The sequence below is a fragment of the Cupressus sempervirens genome, chromosome 10 (genome assembly GCF_028749045.1).
Source record: "Cupressus sempervirens isolate cs-2001-9-10 chromosome 10, ASM2874904v1, whole genome shotgun sequence".
In the NCBI taxonomy this organism is placed as follows: Eukaryota; Viridiplantae; Streptophyta; class Pinopsida; order Cupressales; family Cupressaceae; genus Cupressus; species Cupressus sempervirens.
In genome coordinates, this window is record NC_143127.1 from 313,106,262 (window position 1) to 313,126,825 (window position 20,564).

The 20,564-nt window shown below is 34.5% G+C and overlaps 1 protein-coding gene across 3 annotated transcripts in view; it reads left to right on the forward strand.

Moving 5' to 3' along the window:
- Nucleotides 1–20,564, forward strand: part of LOC149533878 (peptidase uncH-like) — a 306,636-nt gene that overhangs the window by 52,294 nt on the left and 233,778 nt on the right. For all 3 annotated transcript variants that reach the window (XM_089807078.1, XM_089807076.1, XM_089807077.1), the window contains exon 2: nucleotides 18,255–18,436. In XM_089807078.1, coding sequence (XP_089663204.1) covers nucleotides 18,255–18,436 — 182 coding nt within the window. The remainder of the gene's footprint in view (nucleotides 1–18,254; nucleotides 18,437–20,564) is intronic.

Below are 20,564 nucleotides of genomic sequence, written 5' to 3' on the forward strand. Positions count from 1 at the left end.
TCCACAAGATTACAAAAAATTATATCATTAGTCATTGGGAACGATCATTCCCATTGACAAGCATAATTGAGGTGGTGAAAGATCCTCTGAAGGATTGCATCTGTTTGGGTGAAAGATTGAATATCTTTCACATTGGTATAATCATGATCGAGCTCTTGAAAATTACTTTGATATGTCCATCTGTGGAGCCAAGTGTGTCCACAAAGTTACATCATTAGTCATTGGGAACGATCACTCCCATTGATAAGCGTACTTGAGGTGGTGAAAGATCCTCCGAAGGGTTGTATCTATTTGGGTGAAAGGTATTCAATCTTTCACATTGGTATAATTATGATTGAGTTTTTGACAATTGCTTTGATATATTCGTTTGTGGAGCCAAGGGTTTCTACAAAGTTACATCACTAGTCATTGAGAATGATCACTCCCATTGATAAGCATTACTGAGGTTGTGGAAGATCCTCTGAAGGGTTGTAGCTGTTTGGGTGAGAGATATTCAATCTTTCACATTGGTATAATTATGTTCAGATTTCATGGAGGTCAACTTGGTATGGGAGAGCTTCTAAAGAACATTTCTTTGTAAGCCAAGAGTCTTGGCCATCACTCAATGATTGTTATTAGTCATTTGCATTTCCATTCTAATACAATGTTTAGATGTTTTTGAAGACTTTGCAAGCATTTCTATTGTTACTAATAGAAGCTAAGCATATATCCCTTTGTGTAAAGTGTTTGATAAGGTCAAAAATCATAAAAATTGGAATCAGAATCAGCAAGGGATATTACATCAGATCTGCAATTTCCAGAATTTTCTACAATTCCCTATAGCTGGTGTTTGCTACTTTGTTGAATTATTTGAATAAAGTTGAAGTTGGGGTTTGAAAACTTGTTTATTTGGCATCATTTTATTTATAACATTACTTCAAACATTTATATTTCAGCATTCATCTATCAAAACATAAAATCAGAAAAGTTGGAAAAGCATAAAAAAGCAGAAAAGAGAATATTCAGAAATTCCTTTGCAGAATGGGATGGGATATTACATTTTATGTATTTCTCTTTAGTAATCCTTGCATTCAGATGCTTTAAACTATTATTTCGTGTTCCACCCATGGAAACTTATGCAAACTGTTAGAGATACATCTGTTGGAAACAATAACATCGAAATGAACTAAAATAAAAGAATTATCAATTAATCCAAGAGAGTTTGTGAAAATAGTTACCATAAACTCAGATCCAAAGAGAGAGTGAAAGAATGAACAACCACCAATGAATCAACAAGAGGAGACAAATATTTGAAAGGGGAAAGCAAAGAAAACCCCTTGTGAATAATATGAATGAGGCAAATGCCTAAAGAATGAAAGAAGGAGAGAGAAGAGAGAAAATGGAGCCACTGGCTCATTACAAGAACTACATAGTGATTGTTGTGATAAGAATGAGAGAGAAGCATCTCTTATAAAAAGATGAGAAGAGGAGTTATTTGTAACTCCCAAGTGAATGATTGCCACATTCATAAGTGCGTGCATAACAAGTGTCATAATCCTCTTAAAGAGGAATAAACTATTTTCCTTAATAAAAGAATTACAAAAAAGACTTGTTCTCATATGTGGACTAGAGGACAAACAACTTAAGGGATACCTTGGTTTATCCCATTTAATAAATACAACCAAGGAAAGATTATAAATTCTAACACCCCCCTTTAATCTTTACTTGGGGAAATTAGATCAAAGGGTATTAAACTCATATTTTTACAATGAAATTCTGAATAGCAGCAACTTGATCTTTGAGATTGTTTTCAATTATGCAAAAGGTCTCTGTGAGTGTAGGTAGATCTTCGTAGATCCAAGAGAGAAGTGGATAGGTCATGAAATGTACACCAAATAATATTGTCCAAAGAAGTATTTCATCTTATATGCAAATTATAAATCCTTTGAATAAGGATAATAAAACTCTCATAGAGAAACAATGAGGAAAATAAAACATGTTACCACAAAGCAATGGAGATAACCTGATATAAAAAATGAAGTATATGCTCAAAGTATTATCAAAAAGTTTGATCAGAATTCTCATGAACGGGATATTATACTAATGTACTAACGACCACAGACAAGGCCAACATTGCATCAATCACGTGGATATAGACAGTCCACTTAATGAATCATCCCACTGCAAGTTAATGGGTGATCAATCCATAACATGCATGACTCATGATCTAAGCAAAAAAGTATGCAGATCATTATCACATTAATATATGAAAATAAAGTAAAAAGAGACACATGCTGATCAAATTAGTATAATCATGATTTGTAAGGATACTCAAACGAATGGATTATGAGGGTGTAACAACATATTGCCTTCAAATTGGAAATCCATCATGGACAAGCAACTCCATTGCCACGAGGAAAAAAAAATCATCATGGGTCAAAACAACTTTCTCAAATAGAGTCTCCAATATTGGAGTGCTCCAAGATATGGTAGCCTCGTCACCTATACGCTAAAAAATTAGCAAAGTGTAGGAAGTCATACCATGAATAAATCACAACTAGGAGCATACACCAAGGAGAAAAAGAGATTGAAATGGGAAATCCCCATAAAATATCATCCTCGCATTGAGGAACAAAGTGGAACAACATGGAGGGAAACTCCATAAATATCAACCTTTCAAAGTAGAGCATATAGAATCAAATGGAGGGAAACTTCATATAAAATGAGTGCACACCAATATAAGATAGAGGGATACTCCATGGGCCAGATAAGGAAACTATGTATCAGTTATACTGAGGGGACCTACATAGTTAACCTTGAAAAATTGGCTCCCTATGCAACTCAAAATATATATATAATAAAAGAATGGTATTAAACCATGAAATGCTACTATGAGCATAAAGAGATGCTATAAAAGCATACAAGTGCAATTATGTGCACATCAAAATTTCACAATAAGGTTGAAGGCAAATGTGTAAGATAACTCATAATCCAATCAGAATTAAGGTAAACACAGAGATCCAAGGAAGATCAATGAAAAATAAATAATATATCGATATCAGGTATAAAACTCCATTGAGGGTAAACATGAGTACTTAATTCATTTTGTGAAGGTATATATCAATTTCTAAATCATTATAGTCATAGATAAAATTATATATTTATTTGGGTATATATGTGTGCACCCATATATACTTTAATAAATATATGTAAATGATAAGTCACAATATGTTAAAAAAAATATATATCAAGTAGAATGAACATTTTGAATAAAGACAAAATCTTCTTAAATAGTACTTTTAGATAACAAAATCTAATCACAATTATTAGGAATGATTGCCAAAATAGAGTGCTTTTTTGTTTAAAAAAAAATTGAATTTTCAGAATGATAAAAGTCGAAAAAGCATCTTACATGAACAAATAACGTGGTTAATTAGCAACAACCTTTTTTTAGCAATGATTTCTCTTTATCATGTAATGCTACAAATGGAAGACTTAGAATAATATTCTAAAAATAATAATCAAGAGTTATAAAATGTTGTCAGAGAATATCTTAGAATAGATGTTGTAACAGGTGAATAATGATGCAAACTTGCAAAAAACGTTAGAAAAATAATTCTTCTACAAATATAGAAACTATATCTGCGAATGTTTTGTTCAAACGTTACTAAGGAATCTGCAAATATCCTTAAAATAGAAACTTAAATGTAGTATCTAACTAATACAAATTATAATTATTAAAGCCAAACGTACAAGTTATGAATAAATTTTATAACTTGTAACGTTATTATAAACGAATGAATCAATCTAAATCGCCAACCAGAAATCAACAACGAATGGATTGAGAATCAAAACATGGCCGGGAGGTTTTGGAGTGGCAAGCGACATAACATATGAGAACGTAGAGATAGAAAACGTGAGAAACCCAATAATAATTGATCAGTTCTACTGCAACAAGGCTGAAAATAGGTCTTCCTGCAACTCTCAGGGCGCTTCTGGTTCGGCTGTGGAAAACAGCAATATAAAGGGGACATCAGCAATATAAAGTATGTTGAAGCTGTCGTGCCATTTGAATTCTGTTCTCTCTTGAACGATTGCTGCTGCTGTCAAGCGTAGCGATGGGGTCATCTTTGATGGGGAAGGATGGAAATACATTAAAGTGCAGTCAAGAGGGATCATGCACGGGTTTAAGAATGGATAATATAGAATTGGGTAACCATATTGCCAAATGAAGTGCCTAAACTTCTCATATTTGATAGAGTATAATATGTTTTAAGAAGCAATACAGAAGCTAATAGAGAGGAAAGGGCAAAAATGCTGCGAACACGTATACTTTCCTAAACAACAATGTTGGCAGTTACAGGTGCTGCATTGCACAACTAGAATGGAAAGATTTGTGGTCTAATCATGCCGCTTTTTCCTCGCAGGTTCAAGAATATTATGGTGCAGATGTTATGAAGCTAGGTTATTCACCCTCGAAATCACTTCAACCATAGTATTATATCAAAAAAATTATAGATGCGAATAAGGGGACATACTCAAATCCCGAGATGCGCTAGTAAAAGCAAAATTACGAAAACAAACCCTAATAAAATAAACTGACATGTTTATGAGAGAAAAAACTGTTCAAACCCTTGAACTTTAATACCAAAACCCGTCCATTCAAACGGCTCAAAAAAGCAAAAAAACCATAAATGAAAGTCAAATTCCCATGTTGTCTTTCAGGTGTTATTTTAAGCATCTAGGGATATAAGCCCAGAGAGTTTGCAAGTTGCGTTATGGGCCTGGCTGGAGGCAACCTTAAAAACTCATCCAACTTAAGGAACACGGGCTAGTCGAGATAATGACTGAGAGTAGCAGTAACGTATGTTTAAACAAGGAAGATAAAAAACAAGACAAGCAATTAAATTTGCAGGCTTGTGAAAATGCTTCCACTGGCAGACCAAGAAATAATGAACTAAAAGACTAAATACAAGAAATGAAATAAAAACTCTTCAGAATTCCTTAATCATGATAGCAAAAAGAAAAAGAAGAGCTGCAACTAGGATAAATAGATGAAAGAGAGCATAAAAAAACAGAGAGAATAAAGGGAAAGATACTAAAAAGGAGATGGCATTTAATGAAATTTCTAAAAAAAAATACAGAATTTAGAGAAAGTTCTAAAAATTATATTAGAACCCTTTTTTTTAGAAATTTCTAAAAATAAAATAAAATGTAAGAATTAAATATTTAAAAATAATAAAATATTTGCAAAAACTCATAAAGATATAGATTAAAATATAAATAAATTTCAAGAGAAATATGAATAGGATTTAAATTGACTATAATGTAATTTATTATTATTTCAGTGTTCCCTGAAATAAAATGTGAGGAAATTATAAAATATTTTTTAATATTAAATATATAATAAAATATATATTAAAAAAAACTATTACGCTCAAAATTGAATAAAAATGCTACTTGGAATAAGAGCAAATAATAATAATAATTTTTTTAATAAAGATACCTACGTCAAAAAAAAACAAGCTCCATCTTTTATCACTAAACTCAAAACAAGGATTAGTTCTGTTCTGATACCATGTTGGAAACAATAACATCGAAATGAACTAAAATAAAAGAATTATCAATCAATCCAAGAGAGTTTGTGAAAATAGTTACCATAAACTCAGATCCAAAGAGAGAGTGAAAGAATGAACAACCACCAATGAATCAGCAAGAGGAGACAAATATTTGAAAGGGGAAAGCAAAGAAAACCCCTTGTGAATAATATGAATGAGGCAAATGCCTAAAGAATGAAAGAAGGAGAGAGAAGAGAGAAAATGGAGCCACTGGCTCATTACAAGAACTACATAGTGATTGTTGTGATAAGAATGAGAGAGAAGCATCTCTTATAAAGAGATGAGAAGAGGAGTTATTTGTAACTCCCAAGTGAATGATTGCCACATTCATAAGTGTGTGCATAACAAGTGTCATAATCCTCTTAAGGAGGAATAAACTATTTTCTTTAATAAAGGAATTACAAGAAAGACTTGTCCTCACATGTGGACTAGAGGACAAACAACTTAAGGGATACCTTGGTTTATCCCATTTAATAAATACAACCAAGGAAAGATAATAAATTCTAACAACATCCCAGAAATCTATGGAGATAACCATCAATAAGAAAGAGAGAAAACAAAAATGTAGAACACCAGAATTATCCTAGGAAAACCCTTTGAGAATGAAGGGAAAAACCCAGCCACACAACACAAAAATATCTTTATTGATAATGAAATGTTGAAGTGTACAATATTTTTTGGTTGATGCGAATATATAACAATAGGAGAGACACTTCACATTATAATTGAAGGTCTCTTGAGATTCTCATAACTCCTATAATTAATTATGACTCTTTGAATATTCATTCCTCAATGCATGTGAATGACACATGTCATTGACAAATTAAACTTAAGAGTCATTTTCAGCTGAAGATGACAATAATGGTAATAACGTCCAAATTTCGGAGAGATAAAGATTTCTATCGCAGTTACAAACTTTAACACTCCCTCTTAGCAAGAGCGAGATCTTTAGCTGAACAGTCACACAAAGTTGCAACCAAAAATGTCAATGATAAATTCTGATCATACGAATTCAAAACATAATTCATGGAGTTACTCAACATGAAAACTTGTAACAATGAGTCATGTTCATGGAATCACTCAACATGAAAACCTTTAACAATGAGTCATATTCATGGAATCACTCAACATGAAAAGATTTGTAAGACTCACAGTTGAGCCTTTATTCACGGACTCTCTCAACGTGAACTATCATGGAATCTCTCAACATGACATCTAACTCCCATTACGGAATCTCTGAACATGATGACATCATAGACTCTCTTAACATGATGTTCACTATCACATAGTGAAAGAGTTATCAAAGCTGGTCTTGCAATCTCATTTATTCATACAAGAATAGAAATATGCAAAAATAAGACTTAGGTCCATTTAAATCAAATTTTACAAATACCATAAGCATTACAACCATATATGACAATGAAGGGAATTCTGTAAGCAATCCCTCTTAATTATGAAGCCTTCCTCTAAGGCTAATATCTCTCTCTAAAGCTCAACATCTCCCAAAGCAACCTATTGCCTTTCTTGTTGCATCCTGCAACGAAGAGTGGTTAAATGAATTTATCATAAAGATTAATTGAGGACTATTTTGATCATTTAGAAAACATCAAAAGCAATCTCTCTCTCAAGCTGAAACATTTCCCTCCAGATGCAAAGCAACACTCATCTTAATACATCTTGTTGCATCCTGTAACCAAGATAGGAAAATCAAGATACTATTAACAAAAATTAAGATCTATATAAAAATATATATCCTCTATGCTGGTGGGAAACCATTATTTTCTTTCTGCAGCTTCATAATTATAAAATAACCTACACTAATCAGATCAATATTCAAAGAAGGAAAGCTTAGCTCTTTGATTTTCTCCAATGTTATTATTAGCTTTATCAACTTCTGACAGGCCTTTCTATGCAATTTTATTCAATGCATCAAAATCAAAACATAAGACACATACTACAGACTTCAATGGCTTTTATACAAATTCTCCATTTTAATCCCAATTCTTTACTAGATGTCTCTCAAACACATTTCCTTTTGAAATCATGCAGATCATGCATGTCCCAAAACATTAAGAACAATAGTCATATTATGAACTAGAGTCTCAAATAATACAACCACCATTAAAAAACATATATAGGAAAGGCAGAGATATTATAAAGATTCTCTCTTTGCAACATCTACTACTTGGTAGTCAAATCTTAAAATTAGTAGCTCGTCAATTACCATACAATTGAATGCACAGAATGCTCTGAGATCTTTCCTCATGAATGACAACACTCACAGTATTGAAAATAAGGAAGAATCCACGCTCCATTGCGATTAAAAAAAAAAAAAGTCCAAACTTCTAAAATTAAAACCCTATCATCTTTCCTCAAGCAACCAAGAGACAACCAATGCAAAAACAAGAGACAAAAACTGTCACACAAACACACATGACACCTCAATGCAATCGATGTGCTGAACGCAAAAGACAGAAAACTTACCAAAACATACGGCTTGACTGTTAAAATTTTAGCGACCATACTTCTTGACAAGATCTCCAAAAAAAAATGGCTGATAGTAAATACAATGCCATGCCATCATATGTCCAATACTCACAAAATAGACAGGAGAGGAAGGTGGTGAAAAAACTGTTGCTAGCGAGACAAAATCCCTATAATCATAAGTGACAGATTTAAAAAAAAACCGTTAGCCTTTACAAACAACTATCAAGGATGTCATGAAAGATATTAAAACATGAACAATAATATAGAGATATTAACAAATACAAAGGAAAAATTGGCACACGAACCTAACAAGACGTTAGATGACAACAAATAGCTCACAATGCAATCATCTCTTCCACATCCCTGAGATGAGAATGCAGGAACATATTTGAAATGAATAGTCTACCATGCTCGAAGCATTTCTTAATTACTTCACCAATTGAGCAGATAGATGTAGATTAGAATAAGAGGTACTCAAAATTAGCACTATGACTTTTCTCCACAATGAAATAGTTTCTAGAGGGAGTTTTGAACAAGGAAACCATTGATAGCTATCAAAGATTATCAAAGACTTAGAATTATAATTTCATATCACTAACGCAATCCAATAAAACACATAATCCTGCAACTTCAAATCCAGATTTAATAAGCTAAATAACCAATACGAAATTTGTGTTTTGACGTAGTGTAAGGCAGGGGAATCCCCAAAGGAGATGTCCAAACTCCCAGCAAATAACCACACAGTGGAAACACAACAACAAACAACAATAAAGCAAGATCTGATACCAAATCACAACTCTTTATTCATATAATAACTGATTACATGCAATATGCTTGGTTGTAAGGCCTTCCGGGTTAGGGCCAAATATAAACAGCAATTACAAAATCAGTTCTGCAAGATCCAACAAGATCCAACTTACAAACCCAATCTCACCTAGTCCAGATACACAACTGGATAAGAACACCAAGAAGAATCCGCGCTTGTACGCTCAGGTCCACCAAACAATCCTCTGGTTCTTAGTTGCAACCCTAGCTCTTCAAATTCGCATCTATCCTTCATTCCATTTCCACTAAATGACTAAAAGACTACACAAGACCCCTTACTTATACCCAACTAAGCCACAAGTCGGCCCAACTCATTACAAATTAAATTAAATCCCTCATATTAAAGATAGGTCAAGCCACAAGTCGGCCATGACACAAATTAAATACCCATACATAAATTAAATGCCAAAAGTCGGCTCATAAACAACTCAACACCTTAGAAACCAAGACCAAGCCGAGTGTCAGCAAAACAAAGCCGAGCACTAGTAAATTCCCAAGCATGCCGAGCTCCAACGATCATACTGAGCTCCAACGATCATGCCAAGCTCCCAAACCATGCTGATTTCTAGACCATGCCGAATTCCCAGACCATGCCAAGCTACTAGACCATGCCGAGCTACCAAACCATGTCGAGCTACCAGTATCTGCTTTCCACAACACTTAACCGAAAACCTACCAAACATGCAGGATTGCAAGCAAGCCTGGGATGCTCTTGCATCAAACACCCCAGGTTCGAAAAGATGTTCTAGTATTTGGAAGAACATCTTCTGGGATTCAACACGTAAATCCCAAATTGGTTCTTCACATACATATCCTCCAAGTCTTCAAGTTGTACACTCTTTTCGTTGTTCTTCTTCTGCCTCTTCACATCCATCTTAGGTGGGCTACAGATCTGCTTTCTACACTGATCTTCAACCTTCTCAGAATTTGCCAACTCAATTCGGCTACCAATACTTAGGTTCCTCCTATCGAGCTCTTCATTCTGTAAAGGAATCAGGGAAAACTTCCTGCCACCTTTCTCAACAATAAACACATTCTTGACAGAATCATGCACAACCTTGCAATCATATTGCCAAGGTCTACCAAGCAACACATGACAATTGTTCATGTCCACAACATCACACAACACTTGATCCTTATACTGTCCAATCTAGAAATCAACAAGGCATTGCTCCCTCACTTCCAAAGGATGTTCATCTTGCAACTAGCCAATCCTATAAGGATGTCTTACTCTCTTCAAACCAAGTTTTTGAACCATCTCTTCCGCAACAAGTTTATCAGTACTTCCACCATCCACAATCACCTTGCAGACTTTACCACCAGCCTTACAACAAGTCCTGAACAAACTAGTTCTCTGACAAGAATCCAATGTCCTCTCACCAACCAGTACTTGTCAAGCCAACAAACTTTCTTCTTGCTCAGGCTGACTGTCTTGAACTACAACCTCATTCACAACAGCATTTGTCCTACCAATCGGACATTCAAAAGATCTATGCCCTTCTTTCCCACATCTAAAACAATTACCTTTGAATCCACCTCCACCTGTTCTCCTTTTTTCATCAACAGGTTTTGGTTCACCTTCAACACTCAGTTTCGCTTGTGCTAAGTTATCTTGCTTGTCCTTCCCTCTAGCATTACCTTGACCTTTCCTCTTCAACTTATCCTACGCCTTCAGGGCATACTAATAAGAATCCTCAACTGAAGAAATATTCAGCATACCAACCTCATCCTGAATATTGAATCTCAAACCATTAATGTATTGAGCTACCTTTTCCTTTGACAATTCTCTATGACCAGATTGAATAGTCAAGTTATAGAACTCCTTGGTATAATCGTTCACAAACATATCTTTCTGTTTCAAATTCTGCAACCTTTCAAACAACTCCAGTTCATAATCAGCAGGAATGAACTTAGCCTTCAACTTAGTGACCATCAATCTCCATCTATTGATCTCCATTTCACCTTCCTCTTCTCTATCTCTTTGCAATTCTTTCCACCAAAGAGCAGCATGTCCTTTCAACTTAGTTTGTGCCAACCTCACTCGGAGTGGATCCTCAATATTCTCAAGTTCAAAGTAGTCTTCCTTTTCACCAATCCAATCAATTAGGTCTTCAAGAGTCAAAGTACCTGAGAAATTAGAAATCTCCATCTTATGCTTCAACTTCAACTGAGATCTAGATCTAGCAAACTGACTAGCCCTAGTTGCAATAGGTCTCTCCACACAATCAGTTCTGTCCTCACCACTAGAGCCAGTAGCTTCAAAGTCTTCAGCAACTTCCTCATAACTACCTTCAGTACCCACATGCCTAGGTATACCACCTAAAGCACTTACAATTTCAGCGATCATGTCACTCTTCATCAATGCAATCTCAGATTTGAACTCTGCTCTTATCTTCTCTGAGGTCCTTTCTTCCATAGCATCACTAAGATCATCAATTGCCCTAGGGTCCATTGTTCTTGGAGGCATCTTCCAAAATTTTAGCAAACCTTAAGCAATAGATCCACTAATCCAGAAATCAATCAGCCACAAGATAAACCTTCTCTGCGAATCTTGGTGTAAATTGCCTCAACTTTAGTGATCTGTCAACACACTCAGGAACAAACCTAGCTCTGATACCATCTCACGCAGTGCAAGGCGGGAGAATCCCCAAAGGAGATGTCCAAACCCCTAGCAAATAACCACACAACGGAAACACAACAACAAACAACAATAAAACAAGATTTGATACCAAATCACAACTCTTTATTCATAAAATAATTGATTACATGCAATATGCCTGGCTGTAAGGCCTTTTGGGTTAGGGTCAAATACAAACAACAATTACAAAATTAGTTTTGCAAGATCCAACAAGATCCAACTTACAAACCCAATCTTAGCTAGTTCAGATACACAACTGTATAAGAACACCAAGAAGAATCTGCACTTGTACCCTTAGGTCCACCAAGCAATCCTTTGGTTCTTAGCCACAGCCCTAGCTCTTCAAATTCGTGTCTATCCTTCATTCCATCTCCACTGAATGACTAAAAGACTACGCAAGACCCCTTACTTATACCCAACTAAGCCACAAGTTGACCCAACTCATTATAAACTAAATTAAATCCCTCATATTAAATATAGGTTGAGCCACAAGTCGGCGACAACACAAATTAAATACCCATACATAAATTAAATGCCAAAAGTGGGCTCATAGACAACTTGGCACCAATAGAAACCAAGACCAAGCCGAGTGTTAGCAAAACAAAGCCGAGCACAGGTAAATTCCCAAGCATGCCGAGCTCCAATGATCATATCGAGCTCCAACGATCATGCCGAGCTCCCAGGCCATGCCGAGTTCTAGACCATGCCGAGCTACCAGACCATGCGGAGCTACCAGTATCTGCTGAGCTCCACAACACTTAACCAAAAACCCACCAAACGTGTAGGATTGCAAGCAAGCGTAGGATGCTCCTGCATCATGTTTTCACATAACTATGCGATCATGATCAAGGTAAACATTCAAAAGTAGTCACCATGCACACAAACAATAGATGGCATGGATTTTGCAAAAGCGCCTTGGCTATCATTGGCTATCATTACTGCCATTTGATAGTCTCATCAGTTGATAGCGGCACATGTCTCACAGGTTTGACTTGTTAGCTTATGTTGTTGTTCATTCAAAACACCATGCAAGAACTCATAAAACTTCCAATCGTGCCTGACCAATAAAGATCCGAAGACACAATAAAGAAAAGAACATGAACCTTTCTAAGTTGTTATCTAAGCTAGCTCTGATACCATGTTAGAGATACAACCCAGAAATCTATGGAGATAACCACCAATAAGAAAGAGAGAAAACAAAAACATAGAACACTAGAATTATCCTAGGAAAACCCTTCGAGAATGAAGGGAAAAACCCAGCCACACAACGCAAAAATATCTTTATTGATAATGAAATGTTGAAGTGTACAATATCGTTTGGTTGATGCGAATATATAACAATAGGAGAGGCTCTTCACATTATAACTGAAGGTCTCTTGAGATTCTCATAACTTCTATAATTAATTATGACTTTTCAAATATTCATGCCTTAATGCATGTGAATGACACATGTCATTTACAAATTAAACTTAAGTGTCCTTTTCAGCTGAAGATAATAATAATAGTAATAACATCCAGATTTCAAGAGATAAAGATCTCTATCGTAGTTACAAATTTTAACACAAACCACTACATGTTTTTATTTGGCTACTGATATCATCTCAAAGCCAAACTGAAAAGAGCCCATCATTTCATCTAAACTCACAACAACTTTCCCATCAATATCTTTAACTCATTTTGTTTCAATTAAAGTGATTGGTGCATTCCCACACTAACTCAAGTTCTAGGGCAGCCATTGGGAAAGTGAAGACCAAAAGAATATTACTTCTTTAGATTCAAAGCATCTTCTCAACAATATGTCTCTATTCTTTGAAGAAATTCTGACATATCTTGAGTTGAAAAGTTTGCTGCAATATGAAAATTCCAACGGGATGAAAACATCTTTCAATGGAATTGAATCCACGAGGGTTTCAAGATTTAGACAATGATGACAGATTTATGGAGGATAAGTGTTCTAGATATGATTTAGATACTTTTTGAATGCTCAGATAGGGTGGTAAAGACATGATCAACTTCTTTTTTGGGCAAAAAAAGGTCAAAATCGGGTTTTTCCAAGTGGATTGCATATGGGCAAAAAGTGATTTTTGGCTTGAATGGGTAAGAAGGCAAGCGGATAGGAGTTTTGTGTTTAAAAATGTGAGCTTTTCCCAAAATGGGGTTTTTGAATGCATTTACATGTGGTGAAAAATCCACTATTTTCAACTTATGCAAATGTGTCATCGGGTTTTACAAGTTCGATTACATATTTGGGAAAAATGGACTTGGGCTAATTTGAAAATGGAATGAATATGAAGGCTGGAAATGAGAATGCATACTTGCATTCTTTGAGACAATACTTCATTAGTTTCTTCATGAACAAACAAGAAACAAACAAACCAAGTATTTACAAAGTAAATAAAAGAAAAGAACGTACCTCTTGCTTTGACACAAAATGATGGCTTTCAAGCACTTCAATTTTGCAAGCAAATTTGATTTTGAATGGAAGAAGCCTTTTGCATTACAAAGAATGAGAGTTTTGATTATATTTGTGCTTTTAAAATAAAAATCTAGGGCTGCAACTTAACAAATGGAAAGCATAAAGCAACAAAATGCAACAAACAAGCAATAAGAACAAGAAATGCAAGCAAAAACTCAAATCTTCCACTTACTTGGAGAGCAAAGAGTAAATCTTGGAGCAAGAAGAAGTTGGAATGAAACCCTCTACTCCAAAATTGGGTGTTTCAAATGCATTTACTCATAGCATTCAAAAGCTTTCAAAAATCTTCCATTTGGCCCTAAAATCACACATTTAAATGAGTCCCTCAAGAGTGGATCGCTCTTCATTTCCCTTTACACATTGCATTCATTTCTCATACAAATTGGACTTTTCCTAGGCCATTTGCATATTTAAAAATTTGCAAGATACATATTTAAAACATGGTGTATATGTGATACAACTGCTTATACGATGGAATATGTGTTGTAGGGGGGAATCTCGACAATACATTGTCAGTTAGTGATGTAAACCTAGGTGGGAATATTCGATCCCAAGGAACCATCGCAAGGATGGTCAAAGGGGGGAACGTCGACGATTGTCCAACGAAGCCTAGAGGAGGGTTACTTGGTGCCTAGGAGGAGCGTACAGGCTCACCTCTTTGATAGAAATAGATGGATAGGGTAGCTGGTCAATCCAATAGATTCAATCCGCGAGAATCGGACCACCCTTCCCATATTGATTGGTGGCCACGGATGGATAAGTGAATGAGCAATACATCGGCGTGAATGGAGAACAACATGCGCACACATGTTTAAAATATGATGTATATCCAATGTGGAAGCACATATAAACTCAAATGCCCAAATGGAGTGAACTTTTCATGTTGAAATGCATGTTCTTAGTGTAAATCGGGCTTGTCTAGCCTATTTACATGTTGGAAATAGATAATAGATGGCTTCATGCAAATTGGGATTTTTAAAACATAATGCCAATTACATATTTTGTCTTTCCATGCAAATTGCACATGTCATGATCATCTACACATTTCATTTTATCCCTCTAAGTGCAAATCGCACGGGCTTGTCCAACATCTTATCATATAACATTTTCCCTTTAAACACCCAAAATTGGGTTTTAAATGAGTATTTTCATGTGTTAAATGTAATGGCAAGAGCATGAAGTTGAAACACACAAGCAAATCGGGGTTTTCAATCCAGAATACATATTTAAAAGCAATGCGGAAGCATAGAGCTGGTCACACTTTTTTGGGAGGATTACATATTGCATTTTACATGTAAATGAGCAAATCAGGATTTTCACAATACATTGCATATTTAAAATGCATGTAAAATCACCCAGCCATGTTGTTTTGATAGAAAACAACTAGTTTTCTGCTAGCCAATTGTGGTTTTTGAAGGTAAACACACATTGCATATTTCAAATATGTTAGATGCAACATGTAGTTGACTAAAAAATGTGTGATTTGCCTCTCAGTGTGAGGAAACAGAAGCAAAATCAGACTTTTTGGGTGCAACTACATGTGTAAATGACTTGAATAACTTATTACTTCTAATTTGCACACGTTTAATTGGTTCACTTAAGTGAATCTCACTTTTGGGGGTCCATTACATATTACATGCAACATTTTTATGTGTCACGTGTAAATGGGTTGAAAATGTGAGATTTTCACTTAAGCGATTTAACTTTTAAGTTATAACAATAAAGTGCACCATAACATCAAATTAGATTAGAAAGTGCACTTTATAACTTAAATGACTTAAGTTATAATTTAAAAGATCAAAAAGTGCAACTATATAACTTAAAAACATATTGTAAAGTGATTTTAAGTCGTATATTTCAAAAAGTGCAACATAACATGAAATTATAAGGTCTAATATTTTAACTATGCAATTGGGGTTCTAAAACCCAATTACACATGCACTTGAACCTTACTAACTTTTGATTAACAACTCCGATTAAGTTCCAAGATAGCTCGAAATGAGGGCGTGACTGAAAGCAAGATATTGAAGGAAATAAAAAGACTAAAAAAATCCAAACAAACATGCGAAAGCGCTAAAAAGGACTTTGAAGGCCTAAAAAATCAAGTATATGCTACTAGACTAAAAACAAAAAAAACTTGGCAAGATTCTTCAATAAGAAGACTCACAATATGAATTAGGAAAGATTAATTGACCAATTTTTGCCAATCATATAGTGAGTTCAACTTAGAGAAATGTGAAATTTAGTTGGCAAAGTTTTGAAGTGTTGTCTCCATTTTGTGATGCCAAAACGAAGGACAACAACTTATTTAAGGAATAATCTAGCAATAGCTGCAAAATTTTCATTAGTCTGGTATGGTTCAGATAGATATGGCACTACATCTTCCTAGAACGGTTGATAGCTTCTTTCAAAATGTTATACGGCCTTTACTATTAATATTTGGAAATGTAGATCTTGGCAATCTTTATGTGGACATAAGGACATAAATGTCTTTTAAACTGTTGTTCATATGCGTGACATCAAATCAAATATCATTCCAATCATTTGTACATATGTTCCAATTTGTGTCAATCTAAGCAAAATTAGTCTAGTTAGCATGATTATGAGGTAATTGTTTCCTCCAATCACCTCTATGTTGTTTTCATTACATATTTAATTTGGATGTTGAGTAGGGTTTTTAAGAAAGGTGCAAAACTCCTTAATGTTTGAAGTCTCTTTGAACATATGATCTTGTGTTCTAAAAAGTCATTATAGGAGTTATTGAGTTGTTTTTATGATTGGTCACTGGTCAGTAACCAGTTTCCTTGCTTCGTTTTCTGTGTTGTAGAAATATATTTTAAGTGGCTTTACACTTGACGTCTTCCTACTTCTAGTCAGTATTTCTTTAAATTTGATTCTCTTTATAGGTGAAGTACTCATACTTAAACCTGAAGGGTTTTGCTAATTGCTATCAATCACCTTTTACATATTTTTTTTGAGTTAATGTCTGAATTGGACAGATCAAATTGGCAACATGCAACTTTAGTTATGCATTCAAAAGTGAACATAAAGAAACAATTCTTTATAATAAATGCTTAACTAAATGATCAAGGCACTAGTTCCCATTTAATGCATGGACTCCTAAAGCACTCTGCATAATGTGCTTAACTATTATAAATATTAAAAAATTATCACTTTGACTATTACATTTGTTAATATTGTAAACTGCATCGTGCTTAATATTTTTGAATTAATTGAAAACTTCCTTGGGAAGAACAAAGTAAAGCTTTCTATTGTTAATGAAGCAGAAGACAAATCCTATTTTGATTTATTTTTTCTTTCAGTACGAGGAACATTGAAGCATTTCCAAACATTTTTGGAATTTTGAAGATTGACAAGTCTTTCTACCTTGACTGTTGTACTAAAGTAGGAAGATGATCAAGGATGCTTATAAGTTTGACCGTGAAATAGTTTTCTGTTAAATACCTGATGGTCCAACTTCACTATGTTTGCTTCCAAATCTGATAATCACAAATTTTATGTAATGCTCCAAAAATAATGTGTGTGTGTGTGTGTGTGTGAGAGAGAGAGAGAGAGAGAGAGAGAGAGAGAGAGAGAGAGAGAGAGAGAGAGCATTCTAAGAAGTTGTTTCATACAATTCCCTGCTAATGTCTTTCATTCTTGAAGTTCTGTATTGCTATCATATCTCATTTTCTTGAAGTATGGTACTCATATTTTGAAATAACATATTTTGTTGCTGATCAGCAAGTACTTTTGTGCTAACATGTTCCTCTAACTGGTTTGAACTGTATATTATCCTTAATGGGTTTTGCTTGGTTCTAGATAAACACTTCATTGAAGAGTCTATCAGATTTATTTTCAACTGCTGTTTCAAATACTCTGCAAAATAAATCAAAGTTTTTTAGAAATAGAAAAGCTACTTGAGCGCCATGTGCAGAGTTCATATTGGATGATGAGCAGCTTCCCTAGATTTCCAGAGAGTGCCCATTATGGGATGGCTGAGCAAAGGCCATGCAGTTTTCTGCATTTATGCAAGTTTCTTGACAGTGTTTAATTTTTATTGATATAAGAGTAGTTAATATTATTGTAATTATCAATTATGTGTGTTCTATTATTTGTGCTTGAAATTTGAAAATATGCTAGTAGGCTGTTTCAAGATTTGTCTTTAGCAAACTCTATGGTTTGATGGATAAAATATTCATAATTTACCAGTTTGTAATTTTGCATCCAGACGCTCAGTTTTAGTAAGGGAGGCTGCAGTCAAGGGAGGTGCAACCCAAGTTATCACGCCTGATGGATTTAATGTCCGTACACTGGTCCATGAATATGGTGGAGGTGCATTTACTGTCTCAGGAAATATTGTTGTATTCTCCAACTACAACGATCAAAGACTTTATAAGCAGTCTGTTAAAGGTGGCATGTGTTCCCCCTCTCTATTTGATTTTTGCTTGTTACGAGATTAACATATGAAATGACTTTTTTAGTTTTGATTGGTGTGCGATTTGATTGGATAGCTTGTGTAGTGAATTTTAAAGCATTTAGACAACAAACTGTTTTTGGGGTGTTCTATAATTCTTAGTCAATGACAAAACATTTTGAAAACAAAAAGATTTTAGAAGGGGCTCATAGTCAACAGCTGTAAACTAGAATTGGCCTATATACCCCTTTTTAAAATGAATAACAGGAGAAGAAAACCAATATCTTTTTTGATCTTATAACAATTGCATTTTGACTCTTTGTAAACTGCTTTTACCTATATCCATACAATTACAGATTATATATTTAAAAACTTCATAAAATATATTTTCTGTATTCCATGCTAATGAAGACAAGTTTAATAATTAAAATTGGCATTAGGGACTATATTTTGTTTGTATTTTAAATGGATAATATGTAATCATAGTTACAGGACTTGGGCTCATGGTACATTTAGCAAATTCAATTTGGACCTGGACTTGGACTTAGCACCTAGAACTGGCAAATTGAAAAAGCCACAAAATATATATACTTTTAAGGATTTAGAACTTTATGATGCACCTCTTAATAAATAAACAAACATAATAAACTAATCATATAGAAGCTACTTTGATCACATGCACAATTATACACTCATCATGAGTATACAAACATGTTTTAGCTAAAGGAAACAGCAATATTAGATATATAAACATTGCCAAATGTTTAAGTGTGGAAAACTTGTGTTATTATAACCGTTTATCAAAAACAAAAATCACAAAATGGAGTCATGAGCTATGGTAGAAACACACTCGTATCCCTCAGCCGTGTATCATCTCTGTGTGGATTAATGCACTTGTATCTTAGGCAAGTTTGCAACCGTTACTACAACCTTAGGGCCATTACTTAGTACAAGGTTTGACTTAGTCAACTAGAAGCATAAATATAATTTAGTTACTAGGAATACAACTGTCATTACAACCTTAGGAGCATTGCTTAGTCAGGGTTTGACTTGGCAAACTAGAAGCATAAATGTAATAAAATTACTAGGAATATAATTGAGAAAAAATCAGAAAAGTTAAAAAATGTTGCTTTTCCATCCAACATGGCCTAAAAATATATTCATTTCCTTGTTTTTTAAACATGAACATTGATGTGGAAATGGTGCCCCACTGGGGTCAAGAGGTCCTGCCCCTTGTTGGGGTTTGAAGGGAATTTGCTTTGCTAACTTGTATCTAAGGTTTCGTGTTCTTATCTCCATTATATGTGAAACTTATGTGGTAGCCATAGGGTGAGAAGAAGCTTATCTATAGAGTCAAAATGAAAAGCAGCTTTGGGTAAGACCGCAGAAAAAGCCCTAGAATGATTGTTCATCAGCCAAGTTTCGATATTTTGAGTCAAAGGAAACAAATGACCCTAGGTATGCACTTGGAGGTTGTAGAGACACTATAGCAATACTGGTTAATTTAAAATTTTGTTTTTCTAAGCAATGTGCTACGATTTTTTCGGTTGCATTGTTTCCAGAAAACATAATAAACATATTGTAAGGTTATTTTCAGAGTGCTGGCCAAGTTCTGGCAGTAAAGCTTTCTATTCAAAGTTTTTGGCGCTAGGCTGGGCTTACCTTGTACCTTACGTGTAACAGTTGACATATACTTGCATAGAATTTATTGGTGGTACAACCTTGTGACCAATGGCTTTTTAGGTATCATAGTATATATGGGTGACATACAAGAGAGGTGCTTATTTAACATGACATTTGTGTCACACCTTAAAGCTAGGCCATAGCCTTAAAGCACATTCACTTCCAATCTTGGTGTTACTAAATTTTAGCAATATTGTTGTGTTTACCAATTTGTTATTTTCATTTTCAAATTTCAAAAATATTAAACTCATGTTTTTTTCAAGTTGACATGCATAAGTCGAATCACTTTCATGAAAGTTGCTTTGATATTTTAAGTTGTTTGTGAAAATTCCTCATCATGAAGTGTAATTGAGTTCAAAATTGTTAATTTTCAGTCAGGTTGTAAGTGATTTAGAGTCATGTGCAATCATCTGGAAGTACCACAATATTGTCTAAATTGAG